The 12,187-nt window shown below is 36.8% G+C and overlaps 1 protein-coding gene across 4 annotated transcripts in view; it reads right to left on the reverse strand.

Moving 5' to 3' along the window:
* The window catches only part of DLG2 (discs large MAGUK scaffold protein 2), a 1,029,196-nt gene that overhangs the window by 611,460 nt on the left and 405,549 nt on the right, over positions 1-12,187 (reverse strand). Inside the window, exon 6 of one of the 4 annotated variants that reach the window (XM_065678826.1) lies at positions 5,629-5,709. The exons of 2 other annotated variants lie outside the window; for them this stretch is intronic. In XM_065678826.1, coding sequence (XP_065534898.1) covers positions 5,629-5,709 — 81 coding nt within the window. Of the gene's footprint in view, positions 1-5,628; positions 5,710-12,187 lie in introns of those variants that run through there. One more of the 4 variants, XM_065678823.1, reaches the window with a different exon arrangement.

A 12,187-nucleotide genomic window follows, 5' to 3' on the forward strand; every position in this document is an offset into this window, starting at 1 on the left:
AACCTAATGTGAACTACCCCCCCTAGTTTTTAAAGTTTATATAATGGAAATAACAACTGACCCAGCACCACAGAGTACAATTCTAATTAACAGGAGACTCTTCTGAAAAATGTCTGTGGTGCCTTGGGGAACAATGTAGGTCACAGTATCAATTAAAAGCAGAACAACCTCTTCATTGCCCCTGTAACACTTAACCCCAAACTATTCTGTGGCTGTAAATTAAACAATGCATTCTGCATTACATCGCAGGAGTAAAAAAAGTAAAGAATAACTAGCTTTAAAACTAATTTCAGGCTCAGTACTCACTTTACCCCATATAACATAGGCAAGCAGCACAGAATACTGATGTTATCACTATTTTCCTCAGCTTTATTAAGCAAAACCATTACTGTATATTTGATTTTCTTTTACATTATCTGGATATAAGTATTAGACCTCTGCAGGAAAGTATCTGAGAATTACTTAATTGAGGATTAAAACCAGCAATTACCTTTGCTGTTGACTGCAGAGAAGATGTAAGATTGCTTAAAACTCCAGGGTTCAGTTTTGGTAACTGGAAGGTTTAGTGAACACAGTTCTATGCAGAAGAGTGGGATATAGAAATAAATCATTTCAGATAAAATGTGTCTGTAGGGGCTGCTACAGACAATTCACATAATTACTTCTCTAATATTATATGAAATATCAATAACGACTTTTATTTTGAAAGATTGCCCACAGACAGTGTTCCTTTCTAATATCAATAATTTCCTCTTTCTTAACAACAAAGACAAATTTCAGTAGCATTAAAGCCAGAAGAAAGATATTTGGTCATAAAGGCTCTCAAATTTTGTCCACCTTTGTGTTTGTTCATCTAGGAACAGTGGGCAATAACTTGTATTTATTTGTCTCTTGAAGTATTATCATTTGCTTGAATTGGAGTGGAAGCAAATTCTTCTGCTCAACTTGAGAGGTTGGGAGGTCAACTACGTAGTGATGATAAACTGGCCATCCTGAGCAATATCTGACAAAATCCATGTGAGAGACCACAAGGGAACATCAACTGACATCAGGAGGAAAGGGAAAACAAATTTATACAGTGCACCTCCAACTCTTCTACTACTCATGAGCAATCATAAATAATGAAAAGGTACCGAGTGCAAAATTTGACTTCCTGATAAAAATTTTGCTGAAATATTTTCAGCGCAAAAATTCTTCACAGAGAAATGAGTTCGTAGTTCTATAGGGGTATAGAGGCAAAAGCAAAGACTCATTTCTAAAATCTTAGCAGGGAATAAAGAAATAGTTATGATTGCACAAAGGAAGTGGATCAGTACATCAGAGTCATTCCACTTTAATGCAATCAGGGTTTGAGAATCAAAGTCTGCCTATGTCTTCTGCTGCGTTTTTCACATTACAATAAGAAGTAGAGGAACTCAGTTCCCTTTTCCGAATTGGAAAGTTAAGATTATGCAAAGCGTGTTAACTACTGATTAGTGATTAGTCCTGTATCCATTGCTATAGCATCTCAGTGTCAGTGTTAAGGACTGGAATTCCAGTGCTGAAAGTTTTCAGCAAATCCAGAATGAAAAAATGGAGTTGCTAAATTCAGAGAGTTTCCAATCTGAGTGTAAAACATGAGACAACAGACAATACATCATTGTTTAACAGTCCTCATCAGGACTTGGCAAAAGTCTTAGACCCCTAATTACCTAGCCATTGACTTTTATTCTTCTCTTTTTGACATTAAAACAAAGACAGACTTTGCTGGTGAACTGAACTAAAAAGCATGAGCATGTTTCTTTGGAAGCCTTCACAATTGAAAAATGGACCCTTCCATCCTTGCCAAGCAGGAGAGGAAAGTCACTTTCTGCCAGTGAATGATATAGGGTAAGCAGGATGGGAATAAGCAAAGGTAGTTCATTTTAGGTCCACTGAGATGTAGACGGCAGACAGTCACACAACACTGAAGTGACATAAAGCCTTCTCAACCAAACCTTGTTTTTTTAATCAAAATTTAGCTATTATTTGTATAGTCCAGATTACAAATCAATGAAGGAAAATTAATTCAGAAATCAATGATCTTGGAAGGATTCAAACTTTATCCTCCACACGTATGCCAGGAGATGGCTGTACTGAGCTTTTTATGTGAGCTGGTGTATTATGGAGTTAAAAAATAAAATCAAAAGACATATCTGCAACAAAAGAACAACAAAGAGAACCTAAGGACCTCATAACATATTGTGACTTTTTTCCCTGGAGCATTATAACAGAAGAGTGGATGACAAAGAATACAAGTGTCATTTATTTATTATGAGAAGACTCTTCAAGTAAGAGGCCAAAAGCAAAACTGGAAAAGTCATATGCATGTAGCATGCCTTCTAGCTTCTGTACAGAGTCTGACTGATTCATAATTGCATTAAAATGCAAGCTGCAAGTCTCAGCTTGCATTTTAATCTCGAGGAAAACATAAAATGAGAAAAGCAGTGCTAGCCTCCATTCATCCATAGGATGGAAGCAAAAAAGGAAGTAAATGCTCTCATTAGACCAAGTAATACAGCTCCACATTTCTTCATTTGAACTAGTGGCTGGGGAAGAAGGTGATAAACTGCATTACTTATATGAGATGAATCTCCTTTGACCATATCATCTAATTCTACACTCCTGTGCTGAAGTAGTTTTCGCTGATTCTGCTGGAGCAAGGAACAGGCACCTAAAAGATTCAGGGTTTCAGGTAGAAAGTACCATTAGATCATTAAGGTTAGCCTAATGTACTGCAAAGCATTAACACTAACAGTAACTTGTCTTAAATTAAAGCGTGCTGTCTATTTCACAAAAGCATCTAATCTGGAAAACATAACAAGATTGAGATCTACCACTTCCCTTGATAATTTGTCCTATATTCTCACTGTTAAAAATGCCTGCCCAGCATTTGTTTGTTTTCACCCTGGTATGTACATAATCTGCTTTTCTTTGTTACTCTGAAGAATCTTCTTATTCCTAATCTCCCCTAAGGAATACACTGTCATTAAGTCCTATCTCTCTCTGGAAGAATATTTTTTTCCACTCTAGTCTCTTTTCTCTCTCTTTATATATATCTAATGTATTTTAAAAGCATAGAATCCCAAACCTGGCACAATATTGCCTTAACCTCACTGCACATACAAATGAAACCACCTCCTTATGCTTTAACATTCAAAGTTCACAGTACAAGCCGTGCTGAGTTGTCTATTCTTTCCTCTGGAACATTCTCAGTGCTGCTTATTTCCACTGTAGGGGTCCCCCCTGTGTATGCATGGCTGACACTGCTTCCTTCTGGCTGTGTAATAATTCACTATTAGGTAATAATAATTTTGTTTCAGTGGCCTCTGTTTACGAGGCTGGACTGTAACTGGATTGATCTGTCCAACTACTGTGTCCTCTTTCTTCCTGCTTTTTCAATCTTTGCAGCATCTGCAAATTTTACCATCCAGGAATCCACGCTGCCTTCCGAATTACTTGTGCAAGTATTAAAATATGTTGTCCACATCCAATTCTAAATTGTGGAAGACTGTCCCTCAAAAATTCTGTGTAAAGGTCATTTCTCATTGACTAGTGCTTAAGTCAATCCTGAAGGAATAGTATCTTGATAAATTATACTGTTACTTATTTATACTAGATACAAAGTAAAATTAAATGCCTTACAAAAAACTTAAACAACACAGGACCATTCATCAAGCAAATTCATATTCTGAAATGAAGTTTATCTCACATAATTGCTTTGGTTTAGAACTATGCTGACTATCATGAATTTATTTCCACCATTAATTTATTCTTATGCTTACTTTCTTAGCTAAATCCTCATTAATCTTCCCAATATTTTTTTCCAAAGCTGACATACAGCTAATATGCTGTGCAGCATTATTTGAAAAACAAAGGTAAAAATAATAGCATGATACTCACACTCCATCTCTCTAGAACTTAATATTCCAACAAATCTTTTCAGCCTCTTTTCTTAAGGCTCTAAGGTGAAAGTCATCAAGTAATGAGCCTTCTGCTTTACTTATTTTATCAGTGGCAGATGTTGTTTAACATGCTTTTAAAGATTCAGTGCTGTTTGCATAGTAGGGACACTGGATCTCCTACCACCATATGGGCTTGTTAAGGAGCAAACAGCACTCTCCTCCTACTGTGTGCCACTCAGTAGTGAAGAGGTTTCAGAGTTTTTGTTCATCTTTGCATGAATAAATGGCATGATTAATTGTGACAGTGATTGACTAGCTTCATTTCTTCTTTTTGGTGTTACAAAAAAAAAAAAAAGCAGCAAAAATTAGTTATGTACATCCAGAATAAACCAAAAAATAAGCTCCATTAAACCTTACTCAGAGTCTTAGGAGGTAGAATTCGACTGTCCAGATACATACTGTAAAGAGTTCTTTTCCATTATACTTGCCACTGAATTCATCCTGGGTTACCACCATAAGTACCACATATTTTTGGCCCTTATATTTAGGAAAATAACCTAGACATCCTTAGCCATTATAAATGGATGTCCAGCTGACAAAGAGCTGTGCAAGGGTCACTCAGAATCTCCATCTGCCCTATTTATCCTAGTGTCTTGTTAACTCTGAAATCAAAGTATAGCAATTTGGACATGAGCAATATATCACTTTAGACTACTTTTACCAGAAATATCTCAGTGTGCATTATCCTGCTATCTTAAACTGCATTCTTTTCCTCCTGAGACTGCAAAGAACCCAGCTGGCAAACAACCAAAATATCAAGTTCCTCACACATCTATTATCATAATGGCAGGAGGTCGTATACTGAAAACTGAGAACACAAATGCAACATAAACTAAACTGAATATTTTCATAACAGAAGTTTATCGAGGTTAGTATCCCAGTGCAACAGAATCACTGGCACTTTGGTTTGGAGTTTTTTGTACTACTGGTTACAATGACAACTCCTCTATTGAAAAATTCCTCTGAGTAAAAAAATAACAACAAACAAACAAACAGACAAGTTCCACAATCCTCTTATCTGTCAGTCTCTCCAGCTCCATGATAGCAGCACTATTCAACGTAAATATACCAAGTCTTCCTGTCCTGTATCCCAGGCTGGTCCTGCCTGTTACACCTCAGAGACTGATTGCATCTCTACAAGGCCAACAGATGATAAAAAGAAATTTCAAAAGCATAACAAAGAAATTTTCCTGACCACATGAGATATCAAAACTCTAGACATTTACATCTAAATTATTTGATCATTAAGAATGTCTAGACAATGGAGAGAGACAATAATTTTCAGGGCAAGATCTACCTCCATCTATAGGAGACATCCAAAACAGGTTAGAAGAACTGCATTAAGGAAGAGTCTCTCCATTGACTACCATAACAATGTGGACTTCCTCCAAAAGTCAGGTGAGGCCAAATTGTTTTCCTAATAGCCCAAATAGTTTTCAGTTTGATCAGTTTGTAGCTGAGGCTTTTTAGATGCAACAGCATCTTGGCAGTCATTGAAGCACTCAATATTTTTTTAACTGGAAACAGGTACTTTGTGGTCTGGGGGAGCATTGGCGAGGAAAACAATTGCAAAACTATGAAGCATCAATCCAGAAACTCTTTCCTTTCCTCGCTTATTTCTGACAGCTAAATACACTACTCTCACCTGTGCATTAGTCCATTCCATTTCAGGAAAGGGTCCCAGCTGAAGGCCTCTACCTGTGGGATTTTCTTCCTCTTGGCCTTTCTGGAAGTACATAGAGACATCTACTCAGGATACGTTCCAAACTCAGATTTTTCATCGTGTTTGTATACGGTGCTTAGTTGTGTGGTTTGCTTCCCAGGTTGTTTTGTTGGGCTAGGAGCTCATTTTTACTATAACTGCTTTAGGAAATAATCTGGCATGCCATCTATTCCCTTCAAGCTGTAAACTGGTGTTAGTACATGTTGAATTGCCCAGAGGCTTTTTAACAAAAATGAAGTGGCATTACATTATATAATATTAAAAATGTAAGCATGTATTATTGATTATAAGTACCTATTGAATAGCTATTTATCCTTTAAGAGAGAACAAGCAAAGGATATACATTTTATAAGAATTAACACTACTACTGTATTTCAGTTTATTTTTAGTATACAGCATCTACCAATTTCAATACTAATTATTAGCAAATCAAGCAAAAAGGCTATAAGGAATAAATAAATGTTCTCTTGACAGTCCACCTCTTTCTAGCTAAAATTAAGAATAATTCTGTTGCTTCTAAATTTTAAAGCCCTCTTTAATTATCATAATGAATTTATGAAGTTTTAACAGCAGGAGACTATACATTTGCTTTAATGAACACAATTTATTTTTTGTGAAATGGAAAATGTGCGATGAATTCAAGTTCCCGCCTAGGCATTAGTCAATGCCGTTGTAGAAAACACGAGTTCTTAGCAAACTGCAATAATATGGAAGAGCCCTGTCAGTGAAAGGGAGACTTATGTCACAAGGATTACAATATTTGTTAATAGCAAAACTACCTTGTCTGTACTAATGCATCCAATAGCTTATTTTAACAGAATGTTTAATACCTAAGGTACTGAAAAGCATTTTTACAAAGGCCATATTCATTATGATGCGTCTGTAATACTAACCCTCACCTTGTAGTATATTACTTAGGAGACTATTTGTTTCTATATTACTAAAGAATACAACTTTTTAAAAACAAGAAGAACAAAAAAATAACAAATTTTCACTCTCATCTGCAAGATTAAGTAATTTTTTAAACAACAAGCATAAAACCAGCAGGCTAACAAATGATTCAGGGAAGTCTTGAAACGCTGGTGCTCTAAAGAATGGCTACTAATAATTGTCAAAAAAAATTAGGGAATAGCATTTTTTAGTTTTAAGTATAGTTTAAGGAAAAGGGAGTTCTAGCTCCACTTAAATGGATTACTGCTGTCATACAACAGTATTCTTAAGAACTGAAGTTTATACTGATGTTGTCAAACTTCAGGCATTTTGATGTGTTAGCTAGGAGCTATGAGAGCTTTGAGACATGGGAAACTCCTGAGAATGGTTCAGGGCTTAAATGCACTGAGTCACCCCTTGGGGGATGCATTCCCACCTCAGTGAATTGGGATGAATTGAGGCCTGAATATTCAGTCAAGCTCACAGAAGCAGGATTTTTAACACTGCAAAATCTAGATTACAGTGTAATGAGTGGCCATGGATTCCCATATATCAGGACCAAGCTAATTGGGAGGCATTTAATGGATAAGTCCACTGGGGCTGATGCATTTTGACCACAGCAAGCTTCTTCTGTATATGTAGTTTAGTTTGTGGATTTGGTTCTGGAGACTTTTGAAAAGAAACGTGTAGGTGCATAAACACAGATAGAAGAAATGCTTACAGAGCAGTAAGCGCTGCTCTGACAGAGCAAACAGCAAATGCGAAAATGCAGAGTAAGGAAAATCTGTGTGAAGACCATTCACCAAGGAGGAGCCAGGAGTGAGGTTCTGTTGAAAGTTGGCCTTATTTCAAAATACGAATGACTGCTGTGTATAAGGACATGGGTTCTAACTGTTGTGACCTAACCATAGATGATGAGACACACACATAACTGTACCACTCGAGAGGCACAGTGTTTTAATATAGGTACTGAAAAAGAGAAAGGAAATCTACAAGAGAGGAAAGAGAGCGATGAAAGATTCAGAAATCACAACCCAGGAAGAACTGAAAACAGGAAATTAAATGCGGACAGTGATCAGTTGTCTCCATTGAGAACAGAATCCAATGAAACTGCTAGGTGCTGAAACATCGAAACAAATCCTTTTCAGTCCTCTATGCTATGACTCCATAGCTTTCATAAATGAGAAGTTTATTCCCTAGTAGTTTCAGCAATTTTAATTGGGAACCAGATGATTGATAGTCAGCTAACACAACAGGCACATTCCTTTCTGCTAATTAAATATATATATGTATATATATACTTGCTGTCAAGATTTTATGAATGGCACTAAGTGGATATACAATTCAGAGATGTAATCTTGTTTGTAAAACTAGGCTTTTGAATAAACTCTACTCAAATGCAAATGAGATAGCATTTGTAAACAGCATTCTTCCTAGGCATCATATTGTATGTTAGCAATGTGACAACCCTGAAGGTGATTGAGTTTCCCAAATAAACCTGTCTTGTGTCATTAGTTGCACTAAGGTATCACTCTGTCACCAGCTGCTGCTTCAGAAGGGTATGGGTTTCCTTCTGTCATTTCTGACACCCACATGCACATCTCAGATCTTGCAGGACATCTAAAATAGCACTAGATGCCTATCTTAGACAACTGAATCTCACCCTAGAGTCTTCTTTTTTTTTTTTAAGGAGGTCTTCTATTTGTTAAGAGACATTGTCATTGATACTAGCTATAACTGAGTATAAATATATAGTTTACATATAGATTTGAGGGGTTTATTGCATAGAAAATCAAAATCAGCTGCTCTTTAATTCAATCAAAAATTTTAATAATATAAGTTTCAAGCTACTTTAGATGTAATGAACTACCATCACAGCTGTGATCACTTGACAGAACTCACTTTTAAACCCCAGTCTATGTTTTACACAAGACCTGGAGACAACAAGTTTTGGTGTCTAAGTGTTCTGCTTCTAGAAGGATTTAAATACACATATAATATGGGAAGCCTTAAAATCTGTGTATTAAGGAAGGATCAACTTAGTGCCATGGAAAAAGAATTAGCAACAAATATTCGGAAGTCTCTTGGTCCAACAAAAATTACCCTCATACAAGAACATCTTACAGTATCATACGAGCCAGCCACACAGAGAAAACTGAGGAAATAAAGGTTTCTGTTTAAAAAAAGTCTTTAGAGGGTGAAGAAGATCTCATGAAAATCTCAAGGAGCTACAAAGTTCTTGTTAATCTTATGTAGAGGGCATTGAAGTACTGCTATGCCAAGCAACAGTAATGAAGCATGAACATAGGGAGAATTGTAAAGAAAATTGCAATAGTGTTTTTAAATAAAGCAGTGAAAAAATTATTGCACTTACAGGAACTTCAATGTACTGAACAGAATCTGTGATCACAATGCTAAGTTCCAGTCTGTTCCTTAGGCCAATGATGTAATTACCAGATGAATTCTGCAGAATTTACACGTATGCAATTACTAGTCACTAAAACTGGCATTTAGCGTGAGGTGATGAAATTCTGTGGCAAATAATTGCTTTTAAACTAAAAATTTCAATTACATCAGACAACGAGAGCAAGGAAAGTTTCGATGAAAAGCCCCAGAATATATAGGAGGCCACAATTTCCTTTTAAAATTTGAATCAGTCTTCTTACCAGCTTACAACAGAATAATAAAGAGTTGATAGCACATTGGTGATAAGTCCAAAAATACTTTTAAAACGGGCTTGTGAATGAAATGAAAATTCAGGAGCAGCAGATGGGTTTAACTGCTGTTCAATGTGGAGCGGCTTCCAAGAACATGTTGTATGCAATAATAAATAGCCAGAGACATAAAGTTTCCCCAGTAGTTTAAATCCTGTCTATACAAGCTAAGTGAAAGCTTTCAAGCTTTGGCTCACTGCAACATCTTTGCATTTTCCCCTTGTCTACAGCAGCAAAGATGCTTGTTATTGACAATGTGTGTCAGCAATGTGTGCAATTAAAGCAGCACTGAACACAGTTTCACAAGCAGGCAGGTTTCACATGGGTTTTCTGAAACAAGAATAGTTCTTGGCTGTGCTTGCAGGTTAATCACATTCAGCACCAGCATACCCATTGTCAGTAGTGGATAATTACACTAATGTACACAATGCCTTGGTTTGTGCATATATTTTACATAATAACCATGTTATGAATTGTCTCCCTTTCTAATTCTTGATCTGGATGTGGGAATTGTGATTGTGTAATGCATCTAGAATTTCTGCTGTCAGGATATGACTGCCTCCATGTCTCATGCGCTATTGCTTTGAAGTAAAGTCCCAAAAGGCACAGGAAAAACAGGCTGCAACTTTTCTGTTTGTACCTAAAACCATCAGAAAATGGCTTTGCCAAGTGGCTATGACTAAGTTAAAGCTTCTACACTTGTTATACCATGTATCATTATGTTTGACTGACACAAGTATTTGTGACATGGAAAAAACTGGTATTTCCTAAGCCATACAGTAATGCACAGATGCACAAAAAAAGGGTTAAAAAAAAAAAGAGTACAAGTGACAGAGAAAAAAAATTTACATTGGGATTTATGCCCATGAAAAATCATTGTTGTTGTCTTCTGTTAAGCTAATTCTTTCAGTAGGAACAAAAGCTTTGTGTGGAAAAGAGCATCACTGGGTCCAAATAAATCTCAAGCTCAGTACCGACCTACACTTTATGCATCTGCCTGCATAGGCGCATCAAGGATGATTCTGATTAGTTAGATGTAATAGTAGAATCTCCTTAATACTATCTCTGATGAGCTGAAGGGAAAGGGATGAGTAGGGAAACAAGTGAAAGAAAAGAAAGGTGAGGAACCAAGTGAAAGAGCTGTATCAGATAAGGCCAGAGATGTCAGACCTTCATGCACCTTACCAAGTATATGCTTTCTCTGTTGCCAACCTATGTTTCTCTGTGACTCTAGAAAAACATGTTTTCTAAAGTGTCCTCCCATAAAACGCCTCTTTTTTCAATTAATTATCCCCATAAAACAAAATATTGATATAGCCATTGCAAAACCACATACTGTAACACTACTACTGCTGGAAATGGCCATATGACCAACAAAAAAGGGGCTGAGTAACAAGCACAAGCCTTGACCCTCACTATCCTCACTGTCAGATGTTGAAGGCCTGGCTGTCTTGAGTCACTCAGGCTGGCTCCTTCCAGGCCAAAACTGCTCTAGAAGGGGCCAGGCTTAAGGACATGAGCCAGAACATGCAAATAGATCTTCTGTTCAGCAGCGCAAACACAGCCACTTTCTACTATCAGAGATGTACAATACCACTACCTGAAATAGGAGTACCCAAGAATACAAACTGTATCAATTACTTTGCCACGTCTCTTTCGATTTCAAGTATCTGATGATTTTAGGGGTGGTTTCTAGCAATGTAAATATACTTGTTGTCAGGTTTCTATTTACCAGACTTATCAGTGATGACCACTTCAGTGGAGGCATTCTGCAGTTGGATAGTGCTGAATATGGATCACAGTTGGACTGATTTTGCAGTAGTGGTTTTAAGGAGGTTTTTACATTATGTTCACCAGCCGTTTAGACAGGGAATTATGGCAATAAGAGATTACATGATTAAACCTAACATTTAGTGAAAAGTACTTAAACACATGCTCAGTAAACTGTGGTCTCTTCTCAGATATTACTCAGCCAGTTGTACTGTCTACAGCAAAAATTATTTGATGTGCATGAGCTCCTCTCTCATAGGATCATCTTCTGATAAAGTAAAGCTAATTGTCAAGTTTTGTAGGATTCCTTTCCCTCCCTCCCATAAATGTAAAAAGTAAAGGCCTTTTTTCCAGGAAGCCACTTTTTGCTAACAACCAATTTGAGATTCTTTTACAATATGTAGGCTTGCAAAATCCTGCCAGCCTTCAGATCAGCAATAATACTTCTTTCCATCTGAATCCAGTTCAATATATTTTGCACCTTCTCTCATGGGTTGTTCACTCTAAATGACCTTCATTTTAATATATTTTTGTTGTAACGTTTTAGAGATCATCTTTCTAATGCCAGTGCTCAGGTGTTCTCCCCCAGATTGGTAATAAGGGTTAAATACATGCCACTGTCAAAAGTAGTCATTTTCCAGTGTCTTTCCTTGAATCTGCTCTGGCAGCCTCTGTGCACATCTCCTCTGAGACCAGACTGGTTATTAAATTCCAGTTATTGGGAAACAAATTTAGGCTTGGGACAATTTTTTCTACTAAAGCTTTGTCAAATGCATGAGCAACTCTGTCTACATCCAGCAGCTCTCTTACGGGTTTATATTCAGTTCATGAATCCTACATTTTCACAACAACAACAGAAGTTGTTTTACTGTGGAAAAGTAGGAATTTCCCCAGACATTTTGGCAATAGATTTGTGGTTGATATTAGCTTAGATTAATTTCTGAGGAACAGTGGCATAAGATACTTGCACCCGCAATCTATTCTTCTTTTGTATTACAGTAAAATGTTCAGGTTTTATCACCTATAATGGCCAAAGCTATTTTCAGGCTTCACAGACTGGAATATGA

This window comes from Lathamus discolor, chromosome 4, assembly GCF_037157495.1.
Source record: "Lathamus discolor isolate bLatDis1 chromosome 4, bLatDis1.hap1, whole genome shotgun sequence".
Lineage (NCBI taxonomy): Eukaryota > Metazoa > Chordata > Aves > Psittaciformes > Psittacidae > Lathamus > Lathamus discolor.